The following is a 17,802-nucleotide window of genomic DNA, read 5'->3' on the forward strand; positions in this document are numbered from 1 at the left end:
ATTAACACATAGACAATACAAAATAAATATACACCATCACTTTGTTCTTCATCACCAAATAAATATTAAATATATACAGAATAAAATTATTCCCAGTTCATCGCAGACATCTCAAAATAGATTGTGAAAATAAAAAGTAAAGAAATCATATAAACAAAAGGGAAAAAAGAAAAAAGAAAAGAAAAAATCTTTAGAAAATTATCAAAAATTGTCAGTTACAAAATATTTGCACATAAAAAGATCCTCATATTTCAAATAAATAATAAGATATATAAAACAATTTATAGTTGATATCTTAAAATATTTCCTCTTTATTCAACAGCACAGAGGAAACAAATCCCTTCTCCTGTTTTGCTGTTTAAAAACCTCTTAAGTAGCATCTTGTTTGTAAATAATAATAAGAAAGGTCAATAAATAGATCATGATAAATAAATAGGCCAAAAAGAAAAAAAACATTACAACAGACAATGAATAAATAACATATTAAATAACGAACATTTTGTTTTTTTCCCAAATGGCTCAAATAGTTACACATCAATATTAAGAATGTTTCTACAAACTAGTTCTGGAAGTGCAACACCACTATGCTCATATATACTAAAGACATTACTGGATGGAGATGGAATACTTTCACTAGCTAAGTTTCCGGTCAGCTCGGGCTATACGAGTCATTATACTGCATTCTAAGATTGTTTTGTACCCATATCAAGGCCTAATTTATACTTCGATAATCAGTTATTTACGGCGGGTGACACCTTCGTGCAGCGAAGTACAAATTAGGCTTCAGTGGCGCGTTGTTGTGTACCTGTAGACAGCCGCGCTCACCTCAACACAGTTATCACTCCGGCGTGCTTGCCTTGTGCATTGCCAAGTTACATAATTCACCCATACTGTACTCACACCTGTTCACAGTCATATCATCATCAAAGCAACATGCAAAGAGGGAACAAAGGTGAGGAAAAAAGACAATGATTTTGTTCCGAAAATAATAATAATCAAGTATTCAAAGCGCTGGGGGGTGGGGGTGGGGGGGGTTGAAAAAGGATGAATATAGGTGGAGTAGTGAGTAGGCATTTCACTCCACAGCCTCTCTCGCCTCTTCTTTTTCCTCTTCTCCTGAATGCTGTTCGCTACGTTCCCTTCCTAATGCGGTAGAACAGTGATTCTCAACCTTTATCATTTCAAGGACCCCCAGTTTGATACAATGTTTTAAATCTCTGGGACCGCATTCTACACTGTCAAATCCTCAGTGATAATTTAACTCTGAGTGTGTACAAATGGATTCGTACAGTACTCTCTCTGAATTTGGTTCCTAACTATCAATCATTTAGTTTGGGACTCACTGGAACGCCCTCAAGGACCCCTGGGGGTCCCCGGACCCCACGTTGAGAACCACTGCTGTACACTCACACTTCAATGCCTTTGACAGCCTGGTTGATTGACTCCAGCAGAGCGCGGTTCTCTGGGTTCTGATAGCAGTCTTTATTGGTGAACATGTGGGTCAGTGTGTCCACGTAACTGTCAAAGTTCTGCTCCGACATAGGCTCCTGCTGAGAAGAGGATGAGGAACACTTTTTTAAAATTCTAATACCAATACCACTACTGCTACTACTGCTATTACTACTATTATGTGTGTGTGTGTGTGTGTGTGTGTGTGTGTGTGTGTGTGTGTGTGTGTGTGTGTGTGTGTGTGTGTGTGTGTGTGTGTGTGTGTGTGTGTGTGTGTGTGTGTGTGTGTGTGTGTGTGGCTGTGTGTGCGTGTGTGCGCGTGTGCGTGTGCGTGTGCGTGTGCGTGTGTGTGTGTGTGTGTGTGTGTGTGTGTGTGTGTGTGTGTGGCTGTGGCTGTGTGCGCATGTGTATGCGTTCGAGTGTGTCCCACTATGCCCATATTCCTTTGTGTGTGTTTATGTCTACCAGTGTAGGTTGTAGGTACTGAATTGTAACTCACCATGGAGGGGAGACGGATGTTGGCCAGACTACGGATCAGAGCCTGGCTCAAACCAGACAGTTCCACGAACAAGGCCTCATTCCTCTCCTCAATCTGCTTGTTCTCCTCCTCCATGCTCTTCAGATTCTTTTCCATGGATGAGATCTGAAGCGCAGACACACAAACCAGTCAGTGAGCAGTCAGCCATCATAATATGTGGCAATAGGACACAGTGAGGAAGAAAGGAAAGAATTCGCCTTTGCTATTGATGAGACATGAGACGAAATAAAAATGCACATTTTCCCTTGAGAATATGTACAATTCGACTAAGTGGTACCAGTGTTAATTTAATTCTGAAAGTGTACGTCTACTTAAAACGTAAGTTTTTCTGAAATAAATCTAAACTCTCTAACAGCATGTTAACAACAGTGATGGTGTGAATTCAGTTGTTGACTCACCTGGGTGTGCAGGTTCATCATATCAGCCTCCATCTCTGAGTTAGACTCACTGAGGTCATTGATCTCCCTGTTGAGCTGCTGGATGTCCTCATCATTGTCCAGAACTGAACAAGAACCATTAACAAGTTAGAGAACAGACATTACTGAAGTACCCAACCCTCCTTCATGACTAAAAAGTCTCACCCTGAGACAATAGTGCAATTATTCATTTAACCTCCAAATACAAATGATTAACAACGTGTTAATCAACATGTTCTGATTTCCATCAACACTAGCCTGTATAATGGTTATACATTTTTCTTATCTATCTGGTGACGTATCCTATCATATTGATTCGAGTGGATAAACAGAGGACATCTGTTTCCATCTCTTACCATCACTAGCCCGGAATTTCGCTGTGAGGTACTCGTCTCCGGGGAGCTTGGCTCTCTTCTTGTTTGCTGTGGTTCTGGGACAACCTGAAAGACTGGTGGAGAAAGAAAGAGAGAACATGTATCAGACCCACATTCAAACAATATTTGCCAAAATGCATAACTCCTCCTCTCCGTTCTGAACCCTTGCTTGGATGTTTGGTGGTGTGCGTGTGTGGATGATACAGTGTGTCAACACCATTATCAAGGAAGCATCTCCAATACAACTCATTAGTATATGCTAAACATATGCTAAACTGAATGTACAAAGTGAATAACTATCATTGAGACACTCACAAGTCACTGCATGGTAAAATCCTCAGTGTTAACAGTGTTTTAACACTGAGGATTCTCAACGTGTACATACAAGAGTGCTGACCTCAGCACTTCAGAGTCTTCTTTGATGTGGCCCAGGCTGTCACATGTATGTAAGACTGAGAATGCTCTGAGCAAAATCATTTTCATTGTATGTATACTCTGTATCTATACATATGACAAATAAACCTGAACCTGAACCTAATGTGTACACATAACATACACTGACCGGGATGCAGCATCCTCAAGTTCGAATTAGGCTATAGTTCTATTATTGCTGGGCTGAGGGTGGTACCTGCGGTGTGTGAGGAAGCTTCCGTTGGCGTGACCTGAGCCGTCACAGCCTGGTGTGGGACAGGTAGGCCCCTCCGTCTTGAAGGCTTTCCAGGAGAACGGTGTGCCGTTCAGAAGGCCCTCCTTCTGCCTGCGGGCAGCCAGTGGACAGCCGTAGGCACTGCGGTGGGTGGCGTATTTCCCGCTGATGTGGCCCAGGCTGTCACAGCCTGGCACCGGGCACCTGGTGAAGACACACAAAGAAAGAGTGAAGCTATTAAAGCAAGCAAATTGCAATGATCTTAGAAATAGAAACATAGACAAGCAACAGGGTAGTAGAAATGGGAATGTATGTGTGTCTGCGCACGTGTGTGTAATCTGTGTGTGTATGTATGTATGTATGTATGTATGTATGTGTGTGTTTGTTTGAGGGCGAAATTTTCCCCACATATGAACTGAATTTCATAGGGTTACAGACAGTTAGTGTTGGGATTGGGGTATGGAGATATGGAATGTAAGTCAATGCGATGTCCCCAAAAGTAAACGGGTGTGTGTGAGCGCACACGTACATGCATGTGTGTGTGTGTGTGTGTGTACATGCACACACATGCATGTGTGTGCGCACGTGCGTGCGTGCGTTGATGTGTGTACTTGTGTCTTTTGAGGTTATACGTGTACATACAAGAGTGCTGACCTCAGCACTTCAGAGTCTTCTTTGTCATCCTTGCAGGGAGTAGTTTTGATCCCTCCCTTCTTGGCTCGCGGACATCCAGAAAGACTGCCATGGAGAAACACAAAGCAATGTTGGTGACGACTAGACAAAGCATGTTAGAAGTACTTATTACACGGCTTGGCTGAATGCTTGATTCTGATTGGTCGATCACTGAATTCAGCGGTGTGTTATTTCTGAATAATTACCGATGAGCTCTATAACAGACCGCTGTCTAATCAAAGGCTCAGAGCACCTGACCTTACGGCATGTAAACAAACGCACAATGTCATTTACAACTAAACATTGTTCTCAAGTAATGTTTTTGAAAAAAATTGAAGCGATAAATAGACAATGCAGTTACCAAAAATTGATTCTATTTGATCAACACTTCCTTGTTTTCCAAGGCGACCGTGTTGCACTGGAAGGACTGCCGCACCATGGGCATAACTTTATGGAATAGGCCTACTTTCATTACCGTAAGTGTTACCAAGGCGACGATGACGATGGGATAATCGTCCGGATTAAGGAAGCAACGCCAGTGACGTCGCCCTAAGATCATACGACACCATATCCTATCCATAAGTACAGCGGCCGGTGGGGCGGTTAGCGGACCTGCTGTACGATAACGACTTTGATGAATACTTGGACTTGAGATAGAGCTATACCTAGAAGAACTAAACCTAGAAGACCGAGCTCTCATAATATCTCATAGTTGGCTGAGCCGCCCGTCTCAGCCCCAAACAGCCATAGTACCTGCGACAGTCACAGGAGCCAGCAGTACCTACAGAATAATACAGTCCTTTAATACCATATCGAGGTTGTAACAGAGTCCTCTGTTATAAGGATATGCTTTGTGAGTCCTCTGTTATAAGGATATACTTTGTTTTGTTGTTACTTTTGTTACTTTTGTGTGAATTTATTTATTTATTAAGTAGCCGTGTAATAAGCAGGATGATAAGCGGGATAATTGACGGCGCTGGTCGTTGCCGGTCGTTGTTTAGAAATAAACAAGAATCAACGATGCTTCAGAATCAAGCATCGTTGTTTAGAAATAAACAAAGGCTGGTGCACCGTCAAGTATCCCTTGCTTAGCAAATGGTAGCCTGCCAAATGTTCCAATGATAACATCAGAAAATATGCTTCTAATAACGACAATAACTATGGCCGTTCCTCATAGTCTATCAGAATGGTTTAATTAACTAGTGGACTGTGCAAATTGGAATTCACAGTAAAATCCATTTGTCACGTGTGCAAGAGTGTGCACCGTGTAACACTGGTCCATTTGATTATATTTGTACTCAGAATGTAATTGACAATGAGATTTTTTACTGTGTATTGTTCGATCTTAAAGGGTATATAGAGAAGATTTTCATGAAAACGAATAATAAAAACAACATTGCATCCAGTATTTGAAACATTTAAAACTTTCCCCCACGACCATTAGTGGTTAGTACACAATATTTAGATGAATGTGACAGGTGATAGGTGACTGCCTTGTGGTGTGGGCGTACCTTCTGTGGGAGGCGTAGTTCCCAGTAATGTGACCGGAACCATCACAGCCTGGAGTCGGACACCTAGGACAACAATCCGAAAAACACACCTTATGAGTACATGATATATGATGCAGTAGGTAGGTATAGCTCTAAATATACCTGTGCATCTTCCATGTGTTATTAATTAACATGTTGTATTTTTGGTTTGGAACAGAATACATGTTAGAATTCAGAAGAGTTCTAACCCACCATACACTATTACAAAAGGTCCATTGTATTGAAGATGTTTTAGAGAGCGTCTACAGTCCACAGACACCCACCACAACCCATGTCTATGTCCCCATTTGACCCCTTTAAATGTGCACAATTTAGAGGTATAAAGCAGCCCCCAGTCCTTGAATAACTGTATTAAACAGTGAATTGCTATTATGTGCACTGTGAATTGCAAAAAGTAGCATACCAGTTAAAATATTAATGAAGTCCTAATCGAATAAATATTCATAATCTTAATAATCGAGACACAGGTAGGACAAATAAAGGGGAAGGGGAGACAGAAGAGCTGTAGTTCATCTCCCCAGCAGGGGGCAGTGACAGTGTACAGTAGGGGGAAATAGAAGCTGAAAACACATACTTAAGTTCAGCAGTGTGGGCAGCCATGAGAGTCCGAAGTGATTTGTCAGCGAGAGGACAGCCAGACAGGCTACAAGATATCGAAAAGAAGAGCAGATTGAAAAAGAAAGACAGGGGAGAATTAAGGAGAGAGAAAAGAAGGAGATGGAAAATAGGGAAAGATTCAGATTTTGAATAAGGCCAGCATTTAAAAAAAAATCTAAATCATGAATATTAGATTAGATTAGAATATTACTATTAATCCAAGATTAATAGTAAATACAGTGCAGAAGAAGGCTGTGTCAGTGCAGGGATTCAATTAGTTTTGTGTTCAGATTTGCATAACAGTTGCCATGCAAACAAAGAAAAGCACACAAGAACAACGAATGGCAGTTACAGTTCAGAGGTAGATCGACATCGTTTCAGCAAATCTTTTAATATACAATACCTGCGATGGGATGCGTAGTTGCCTGTGATGTGTCCGCTGCCATCACAGCCTGGTGTGGGACATCTGGAAAAAGACATTTGTGAGATTAACATACATCCCCAGTCATTCAGCAGGGTTTATAGACATTGCTGAAAAGTGGTCTTTGAAAAGTTTTTGAGCACCCCTTGAGTCAAGGGCCTTGACTCCAATACATTGACACTAAGGGGTGTATTGACTTTAACATAACAACGTAAATTGTCTCTACAATTTTGATTCACTGATGAACACAAAATGAGGTCAAAACTAAACTAAACATTTGCATAAACTCCAAATGATTTCTCAGCTGTACCAATTGCAACCCAATACATTTGCAAGGCAACTATGATATCAGGTATGATCCAGCCATGCAAGTTGTGACTTACATAATAATCTCTTTCTTGCAGTCTTTGGGCAGGAACTTGACCTTGAAGCTGCTGGTCGTGACCTCACCAGGGTACTTCCTGTCCTCTAGGTTGTCCTGAGCTGGATCCTCATCTTCCGCATCAGATGACGTATAGGAGGGGACTGTATACTCCATCTGGGGAACCAAAGAAGCACATTTATGACCCATCCCTCCATTCTGCCTTTGCTTGTTCGTTTGTTAACCCAAGCAAACACACATATCTTACAATATACTTTAGTTGAATTGATGTTTACCTCATCCTGGTATTCCTCCTTGGCTCCGCTGGGCTTGGTGAAGTCCAAAGGCTCCTCCCACTCTACCGGGGCGTGGCCCTGAGAAGATGTTCCTCCAACGTGCTGGGAGGAGGTGGAGGAGGATGACGAAGGCTCCGGAGACTGCATACCCTCTTGCTTAGTCCTTTTCATGCTCAGGTCCAAGGTGCCGTTCTCGTCCACTTCGATATCTGATTCCTGCTGCTGCAATCAACACAATAGTTTCATGTGTAAATGTAATATGTCTTACCATAAAGTGATACCGTAAAGGTATAACTTTAAAGGTGTAAAATAAACTCTGCATTGGCACGTTAAGCTAAGCTAGCTGCTATGCTACTGGCTAGGTAAATCCAGGGCTAGAGGTTTTACCTTGGTGCTGGGTTCTCTTTGCTTGGTGCTGAGGTTCTCAGGTCTTTCCCAGCAGCGTGTGGACAGGTTGAGGATGGCGGTGGCAGCCATGTGAGCCGCCTCTGCATCGTGGCTGTAGTCGTAACCACTAGAGGACGAGGTGGAGGAGCTGCTTTTTTCGTAACCCCCAGACAGACTGTGGCTGGGGGATGAGGCCTTTGGGAATGGTTTGGCTAGAGTGGTCAACAAGAATGAGAGAGCAGAAGGGAGAGACTTTCATCAGATTATACTCTGCGAAAGATGCTTTGACTTGTATTATTATCATTATTTGTTTATCATGAAATGAGCATTTAAGTATCATGGCACATTGGTCATATTTTGAATGATGATGGCATAATTTCTTTAAGGACACATTCATCTGATGTCCCACTAAAGGAAGTGCAGCACTTTAATTACATGCCAACATTATACACAGTAAAATCCAGACTGTTACTTCAAATGACAAATGAGCTGTGCATCTGAGAGATCACTGTAAGCCCCATTCTTACATTTGAAGGCTTTGGGTGAGGTTTCACTGGTGCTGGGTGTCTTCGGAACAAGCATGGGCTTGCCAAACACCTGGACGTCAAAGCTTGCATAGTCAAAGGACACCTTGGAGTACTTCTCCAGTTCCTTGGCCAGGTTGGCACGTGGTGTGGCTGGCATCATGTTGGGCCCGTAGCTGCCATACTGGGGAATCTCCAACTGCTTCACAAAACACATTGGCCTGGAGAGAGAAAGAAAGATGTTCTGTATTCTTCCTGCTAGTGGAAACTGGAACTGAAATGAATTGAAAGTAAGGAAGGGAATTCACGTTTTTACATTAAAAACAGAAAAGGATTTTAAAGAGAGTATTTTCTCTTCAGTACAGCCTCAAAGACATTAAATAAGGCACTAAAACTAGTTATCCTTGAAAAAGACTCCTATTGAAGTGCTGGTGTAGAAGACATAACATTATACTTAGTTGACCGGAGTCCCCCGTGGCTCTATACTAGGCCCCCTCCTCCATAGGCGTCAAAGAGAAACATATTCAAGTATGATAAAAGTGGTGGTGGCATCCTAAAAGGTAGGTTCTTACTTCCCTGTTGAGCGAAGCACTATTTTAAATCTAATTTGAAAGTGGAAGGAAATGGAAAAAATGGAAAAAATAACCTGTGTTCTAATTGATTCAATATAGTTATTACTGGTCACAAGCTCTTGTAAATACTTTTCATTGGTTAAATATTTATAAAATCCACAGACACCACTTTTACTAGAAAAAAATAATGATTGTGAGCTTGTAGATTGGCCGGCTTTGCTACTTTTGTGTGACACTGTAGTATGATGAATTAGGGCATTAATTGACGAAAATAAAATAAGTTGAAATATAGAGGGTTTTGTATCTATATCAATCAATATAATAATTGTAAAAAAGATATAACTGTCTCACCTGAGCACTCGGTCAGAGTTGCCACTAGGGGGCTCACTGGCTGATGATTGAGGGAGAACCTGCTTGTTGTCATAGGTCTTGTTCAGTTTGGCTGCTGCTGCAATGGGACAGCCTGACAGACTGACAGGACACGAGACATAAACATGTCATCTTCCATTACTGAATCAAATTATACACTTGAAACCCAACATGCCTCATCCCCTGCTATTATGTGTTTCATAGTTATTTGATCGGTGGCATGCATGCGTGTGCGTGTGTGTGTGTGTGTGTGTGTGTGTGTGTGTGTGTGTGTGTGTGTGTGTGTGTGAGATGTTTGGTTTCCCGTGTGGAAGACTCGGGTTAGAATCCAAGCGGGAACAATAACATCCTTGAATGTGTGTTTCATTTCATTTGGTTTTGTTTCTATATTCATAATGTTGGACATTCAATCAAGACAACAACCTCATCTTTCTCTGCTTTCTTGTCACTCTCCATTGATTTAATAGGCTACATCCCTTGTGAATGTTGACTCACCTGCGGTGTGTGTTTCGGTTACTGTTGACATGGCCTTGCCCCGTGCATCCAGGAGTAGGACACTTCAACACGTTCTCATGCATGGCCAAGACTAGAGAGAGAGAGAGAGAGAGAGAGAGAGAGAGAGAGAGAGAGAGAGAAAAGGGGTGGTGAGATCTTTTGACATCTCTGTTAAGTTGGTTCATGTGCTTTGTGAGTCAGGTGTGTCACTCACTCTCAGGTGGGATCCGATCTTTGTGAGGACATCCAGAGAGACTCCGGTGGTGGGGGTACAGTCCAGTCACGTGACCTGTCCCATCACAGCCTGGTGTCGGGCACTTGATTTCTTTCTTCTCTGGATAAAGAAGGGCAAGGCTTTAGACAGCTACCAGCACTGTACTATACTGTAAGTCACATTCTGAATTTTGGGACAGGAAAGCGCCAATGTTCTTTTCACACAACGGCATGACGAGAGCATCATGCCGCCGCGTGAGAATAACACTGGTATTAGCTCCGCTAGTGCAGTTTTATACAAAGTATATTCATTTAATAATAACAATAATAAAATGATTGTCTCCGCCAGGCCGAAGGCGTGGCAGAGACTATGTTTTGCACCGTCATTTCTCTGATGGTTACTCAACCTCAAGTATCACTACCTCATTTCACTGCATCAGTTACCAGTATCCTAAATTCATACTGTACACGACAATGGGGAGGTACCTACACATTTGACTGTGTTATTAACACAATTTATCATTTAACATCATGGTCAGTGGAAAAGCTGCCATACTGGCAATGGATTTGTCTATAATACAGTAAGGCAATTTAATTAATTAATGCAGCCCAACCTCTGTAGTGTCCACTGCGGCGTGAGACTGTGATGCCATCGATGGTCTTGCTGGAAGTCCTCTCGCTGGGACTGTGGTAGGGCTGGTAGTCGGGCGAACGGCGCACATCCTGCGGCTCCCTCACCTCCTCCGCCTTCATGGCAATGGCCTGCTCCAGCAGCCCCAGGTTCCCCCGCGTCATGTCCCAGTCCTCGGAGTCATCCGTCACCCCGGAGCCTTCTGAGACACGATCCTGCTCTTCTCCATCCTCCTCCTCTTCTTCATCGTCCTCCTCCTCCTCAGAGTGGACTTCTATGACCACTGTAGCGGGAGAGGCTTTGTTTGAGTCCCTATCTTCCTCCTCGTCCTCTTCCTCCTCTTCTTCAACCACCTCGCCCACTTCCTTTTCCTGCCTCTCTTCTTCTTCCGCCACCTCCTCCTCCTCCTCCTCTTCCTCTTCCTCCACCTCCTCCTCCTCCTCTTCCTCCTCTTCCTCGGTCATCGGTGTGCAGAGTCGTTCTTCCCTGAGTGACGCCTCGGCTTCGGATCCCTGAGTGGGAGGACTGGAGGTGAGAAGAGTGTCAATCTCTTGGTGGGTCTCCTTCTCTTCTTCTTCTTCTTCTTCTTCCTCCTCCTCTTCCTCTTCTTCCTCCTCCTCCTCTTCTTCCTCCTCCTCTTCCTCCTGCTCCGTCCTCCTCTCTCCCTCCAGTGCCTCTTTAGCCGGAAGGCTGTTGTAATCCCCACTCGAGTACTGGTGATCGGAGTTCTCCTGGCTGCTCACGCGCTGTCTCTCTACTTCTGCTTTGTCCTCGACTTTACCCTTTTCCTCTACCTCCTCTACTTCCTCCTCCTCCTCTACCTCCTCCCCCTCCTCTACCTCCTCCTCCACCTCCTCCTGTGCCACCTCTTTCACCTCCTCTACTTCGGTTTCCTCCGCCACCACAACATTGTCCAGCAGTCCGTCCAACGGTCTGTCCGAGGGTGCGCCTGACAGTCCGTCCAACGGTCCGTCTAATGGTCCCTCCTCGGTGGCCGACTCCTCTTCCTCCGGCTCCATGTCTTTTACTGTTTCCTCTTCGTGGAACTGTTCTGAAACCGTCTCCGCCGTCTCCTCTGTCCTCTGGGACTCCGCCTCTGGTTCTGTGTCCTCTGGGATCTCGGCCCCTGTGGGGTCGGACTGAGAGGCGTTGCTTTCAGTCTTCTCCACCTCTTCCTGGCTGTTGTGTTCGATAGCATCTGCGGTGGACTCGGCTGGCGATGGTTCAGTCTCTTTTGTCTCCACTGATGGACAGTCCGCTAAGGATTCAGAATGCAATTAGCTGGTTAGTGACAAACAATAGAGCCACATCATCAGCCATCTAACGGACAACAAATGGCATATGAATCGCAACAACGTGTTGCATCGCAACATGCTATGATCTTTTAGATTTTCGCAAAATGTTTTTGAACATTTTATTTGAAAACATTTGAAAAATGTTGAAAGATTTTGAACATTTGCCCAAATTATGGATGCTAGTATTAAAGTGTTTAATAATCATTGCCAGCTTTAACAAGACATGTTAATATGAAGATAGGTGTCCTTCACTCACCTTTCACTGACTCGTGCATGCTTTTCACTTTGTTCTTTTTCTTCTCCTTTATGTCCTCTTCCACCTCCTCTTCCTCTTTTTGCTCAGCCTCACTACCCCCATCGCTGTCAGCGTTGAAGCCCTCATCCATCGCTAGTTTAAGAGGCTGGCTCCTGCTCCTCTTTGGGGCAGACTGGTTTTCCTCCGCCTCTGCCTCCTCCAGCTTCCTCTTCTTCACAATAGGACATCCCAGTACACTGAGGAAGGTAGAAACCAAGTTGACTTTCAGTTGTCTCCCCCTTAAACCTGGCCCCTCTTTCCAATATCTTTCAGATTTCCTCACTCTTCTTGACCCCTTATCTTAACCACGTGAAACCTAGTATCCCTATTCTGGGCATGTCATAATAGGTGAACATTCTGCGAAAATAGGCGAACATTTGGTGAAAATATGTAAACATTCGTCAGGAGGGGTTTGGTGTAGAGGGAAAAGGGGAGGGGTCAATACAAAACTCTGGACTCCGGTCAACAAAGTATATAGGGTTTACGTGGTTAAGATATAAATGCACATTTTCCAATATGTAATCTTCTGGGATCATGACAACTTTAACCAAGCTTTATGGCTCTTATCCTTCAACTTCTTATTATTGGCTACTTGTGTTGTTGTAACGGAGAACTAAAACATACTCTACGATTGCTCTTTTAATGGTGTGTTGTTGTGTGTCTGTGTGTGTTTGTCCAGAGATAATCCCGCAAATCACTGGACCAATCAGACTTTCATCTATCCAGATAGATTAGGGGAGGCGCTGAGAGTCCTACCTTCTGTGACGTGAGTATCTTCCACTGACGTGACCTTTACCATTGCATCCAGGAGTGGGGCAGCTGTTACTGGACACAAAAGGGGGACGGTAAATGTCAGTGTTTTTGATCCAATGTTTTCCACCCATACATGCTTGAGAAATATTGTCAAGCATTATCCATATGTTTGCCACTCACCTTAACTCTTGCTTTATCTCTTGCCCCACCAATTCTAAAGCAGCTGTGGGCAAAAATCAATGTCATTAAACTGAGAACTAGTGGTATTATGTGATACACAGGACCACAATGTAAACATCCTTATCCTTTTAGCATAGCTTGTTAAATTGTGTTTTTCAATCACCTCGGATGCCTTTGGAGCGAGTCCGTGTTCGTGTTTCAGCTGCGTCTTGGCTCATCTGCACAACAGAGGGAAAACAAAAGGCTTAATTACACAAATAACTCTTCACGTCTTCCACAGAGTTGGTCCACTGTAAAATCTTCTATGTTAATTTAACTCTTAGAGTGTATAAATGTATCCAAATGGACTCCTACGGGCCTATTAGGTACATTTGTACACTCTCTGAGTTGCATATTAACACTGTATCACTGTACCAGTGGATTGGGGTTCAGAGTGGATTGGGGTCCAGAGTTGGGTTTTGAAATGTTCTGACATGGACTAACAACTTCAATGGGAGGAATCAGTGTGCGAAACCAGCTGAGATCCACTGTTTGATAGAAGTGGATTGAAAATGAATCCTGGCGCTGCGCTGTGATGAATGTACCTTGTACAACATTCAATGGGCCTGTCGCCAGGATGCTGATGGAATATTCTTTACTCGTATTTCTTTTACCAAAATCAAATCAAATCAAATCTAGACCTTCCATGTTCACATAAGAGAGAGAGAGAGAGAGAGAGAGAGAGAGAGAGAGAGAGAGAGAGAGAGAGAGAGAGAGAGAGAGAGAGAGAGAGAGAGAGAGAGAGAGAGACTCTTACTTTGATTCGATGGCTCCTCTTCAACCAGCTGCTGACTGTGTCACCCTTGGTCCACCTCTGGTTCAGCAGCTGACCTCTGAACTCATTTTCTGTTTAATGAGAAAAGCAGGCACACACATATTAGCCTTGTAGGTATCAATCAGGGCTAATCATCATTGGCAGGCAGGCGCACACACACACGCACGCACGCACACACACACACACACACACACACACACACACACACACACACACACACACACACACACACACACACACACACACACACACACGCACACGCACACACACACACACACGCACACGCACACGCACACGCATACATACCAGTTTGTGTATTGGAAGTGTTAACTTTTAGCAAAGTTAGCAAAAAAAATCATATGTCTACATTCATAGGCTTCCAGTAAAATTAAGTTTGCAGATATTTCTGTGTCACATTTCTGTGCCACCCTAAATGCTGTGTGCTTCCAAAACACAGAGACAATACACTCTAGACAGTTTATGGTGTTGAAATCAGATATCATGACTAGCTACCAACCAAGAAAAAGGCATAGAGTGTGCTTCTTTTTTTTTTTTTTACTTTTTACTTAGATACAGGCCTAAACATAATTTCCCATTTGTTTTGTTCCTGACACATATTCATGCAAACAGTGCAAAATGATGATGTCAAAACATACATGCAGTATATTGCTAATAAGGTGCTATACAGTATGTGCTTCGGCAGCACTATGTGGTTTCTAAAGCCTGGACTCCAAATACTCTGACACAATAGAACAATATAAACAATGACTAAACAATACAAATCCTCAATGTATCCATTTGTAACTCTTAGCCTACTCCGAGAGTGTACAAATGGAACCAACTGGACCCATGCAGTACATTTGGGACACTCTCAGACTTAAATTAAACCCAGGATTTTACAGTGTAGAGAGAGTGACAGGGCAATGATGGTTTGAGAGGTGACAGACAAATGTCACTCAGTCCATCCATACCCCATTTTTTTCGAGAGTTTTAGACAGTGGTGGATTTGATAAAGTACCATGCAAGAATATTAGTGTTCCAATAAAACAGTCAATACCCCCTTTTTCAATCAACATTCCTTTAGAGGCTGTGGCCTAATAACCCGTCTACAACTTGAACAGGATTATTTGTGTAAAAGTAGACCGAAAAGAAGACGACATGTCAGTCTGATCCAACAATATAAAGTATACAGTGCGAAACGCAGCGCAAAATGTAGGATTGGCTGCGAGGCCTAAAGCTCCTACAAATAAACAGGACAAGGCCCTTCTCTTTTTCCTAAGCAAGCATTACTATGAACGACTATCCGTCCAATGAGCTGCTAGGACGACGCTAGAATGGACTTCTGATCCCTTTTACATAAGAGGCGCTACTGTAGTTTACCCATCAGGCGACCATCATTTAAGAATGTAGAGGTTGTACAAATGCATCTATAATCTAGCTATCAAATTATGATTAAATGCTCGGACTGTTTTTGTGAGAGTTATACAAACACCGGCCGTCCATTGTAGAAACCAACACAATGCTCACCGAAAGAAAAAAAGAAACCCTGCTAAATCGTTTGAAAAACAGACCTCACGAAAATAATAGGAATTGTCCTTTTAAGTGATAAAAAAAAACATATCAAGACGATTAACTGCCTATTATAACAAATGATTTCACTGGGTTCTTTTTAAGTAAGATGGGCCCGATCACATCCGAACTTCTGCTGAACGTTATAAAGGCTGCACGTATAGCCTACCTCCTCCATTGACCGTTAAAAAAATAATCCCCGGTAAAGCGTTATGCCGGCTCTTTACAAACGATGCACGGGTCCACACGTTATAGTCCGGATGGTATAAATGTACACCGGCACCTCAAAAAAATTAACGCGTCCCCATTTGCCTTTGTCAAAGAGAAATATTACCTTACCTTTCGTTCAGAGACTATTGTTCACCCCTCCCCCAATGATGTGACATCACCAGAACAAACCAAGCTCACCATATTAAGGGGCAGGGCTCTCTTGTCATTTTTGACAGTAGTTAATTCCTACTATTTCAACCACTAAATGCCACTAAAAAAAATCTGTCCCAAACGTGACAGCAAACGGACATCGCTTGGTTCAGCACCAGGGACAGTGATAGTGCGACAGGACTTTCAGGACCATGGACAGTGTCCTGGCTCTACTGCGCTCCTGCAGGACAAGACTGGTCCATAATATCACACAACCAGTGGTGGAAAAAGTACTAAAATCTTATACTTAAGCAAAAGTATCAATACTGCAATGTAAATACTATGTTACAAATAGGCTACAAGTCCGTGATTAAATTGAGTAAAAGTACAAATGTATTGGTATGAAAATGTACTTAAAGTAGCCTACCAAAAGTAGAAAGTACTCATATGCAGAATGTCTATCAAATGAAGAAGTTATCAAATTTGTAAAATGTATAAAATATGATATATTAAAAATAGCCAATTTCGCACATTGTTAGACCTAAACAATGTCAAATTTCTTCAAAATATGATGCACTCATACAAAGGCTTACAGTGGCAATTCAACACAGAATCAATAAAACAATTGACTGCCAACGTTATCTCTTACTGCCTACAATAGGCCATTTGTCAATAACCAGGAGGTTAGGCTACTAATTAAACAACAGATTTATTTATTTGAATCATATTAAAAGTTCTAATTATATCCATCCACGACCATCTGTCCTATATTTGGATCCAAGTTATCCCAGTATCCCAGTGCTGTGCCCATCCCATTTGTAAAGTCATATTATGTTTTACCATATTATTGGTGTATTGAGTCCATAATTCCTATGCAACAACCAAAGTGTAGGATACGCAAATTGTGTGACATAAACTTAAAGGGCAACGGGTCGGTTTTGCATATTTAAAGAGCCCTACTATACACTTGGCCGGCGACCAGCTGGAGCTCATGCTTTTCATCCCAGTCCCTCACTTGTGCAGATGGATGTGGTCTGACGGGCCTGGCTGTATAAATATTACATAGGCTGCGAGAAAAGGCACTCAGGAGCACTGCACATAAACAGATGGACCCGTCTGACAGACACCCCACACCCCCCGTCCCCCCACTCCCTCCCCCCTCCCTCCTCCTTCCTCTTGGCACAAAACTTTTTTAATATTCCTGAACCCTGACGTCCACTGCGCTAAGAGCCACTAATCCCTGCGGGCACAAAACTTTCCTTTGTCTAAAACAAACTGTCTGGGCTCCTACAAGCAGAGTTTCAAACAGAACAGGATCGGGTTCACTTTTTACATTAAACTTTTTGAAAGTTTGTCCATTTAGGTAAAGCAAATAACATAACGTAGTAACAGACCTTCGCTCTTTTACATTTAAAATGTTTTGTTGATATTTTGTTGTTTTTTCAACATCACATATAGGCTCAACGTGGATACAATTTACAAATGTGCCAGTAGTCATATATCAACAGTAGGCTATTTTGACAAAATAGTCAAAATAGGCATGAAAAGTGTGTATCAAACAAATAAATCTTGTTGAAAAGAAATCAAACCTAAACCACATACAACACAACAGGGTAGCCAGATGCTCTTCTGATAACAGCTGTCCCCCCAGTTCAGTTAATAGTAGCTAAGCTAGTAACCGACCAAATAGGAATAAAATAGCTAAATGAAATAACACTTACCCAAGAAAGTTTTACAGAGCTTCATGTTTGCGGTGGGTGGGTTTTCTCTCAGTACACACACACCGCTTCTAAGTTCTAATCTAAAACTGTGGCAACTTGAGAGAAACTTTTGAAGAGAACTTCTCACTAGGCAGAGGGAGGGGGGGACAGCTGCTGTGCAATTCAACCAATCAGATGCCACCGCTTTTGTTCCCATGTCTCCGAAGGCAGCCAATGGGAGCGGCGTACGCTGTCAGCTTCCCAAAACAATGGCCATTGAAAGTGAGCACAAAGAAGTCGCAGTGACGGTGCGGTGTCCCCCATA

At 42.8% G+C, this 17,802-nt stretch overlaps 1 protein-coding gene across 1 annotated transcript; it reads right to left on the reverse strand.

Moving 5' to 3' along the window:
* Positions 1 to 1,406: 1,406 nt before the first annotated feature.
* Positions 1,407 to 17,523, reverse strand: myt1a (myelin transcription factor 1a; the record flags this gene model as incomplete). The annotated part of the gene is made up of 24 exons (XM_084068713.1): positions 1,407 to 1,550; positions 1,949 to 2,092; positions 2,386 to 2,489; positions 2,760 to 2,851; positions 3,406 to 3,627; positions 4,078 to 4,161; positions 5,607 to 5,669; positions 6,220 to 6,288; positions 6,646 to 6,708; positions 7,047 to 7,201; positions 7,321 to 7,536; positions 7,708 to 7,919; positions 8,235 to 8,452; positions 9,155 to 9,274; positions 9,668 to 9,758; positions 9,882 to 10,001; positions 10,495 to 11,314; positions 11,351 to 11,769; positions 12,063 to 12,298; positions 12,858 to 12,926; positions 13,035 to 13,077; positions 13,198 to 13,252; positions 13,831 to 13,919; positions 17,499 to 17,523. The coding sequence occupies 24 exons, from the start codon at positions 17,521 to 17,523 to the stop codon at positions 1,407 to 1,409; spliced, it is 3,873 nt and encodes a 1,290-aa protein (XP_083924839.1).
* Positions 17,524 to 17,802: the final 279 nt, after the last annotated feature.

This window comes from Gymnoscopelus microlampas (genome assembly GCF_963454915.1).
Source record: "Gymnoscopelus microlampas genome assembly, chromosome: 10".
In the NCBI taxonomy this organism is placed as follows: domain Eukaryota; kingdom Metazoa; phylum Chordata; class Actinopteri; order Myctophiformes; family Myctophidae; genus Gymnoscopelus; species Gymnoscopelus microlampas.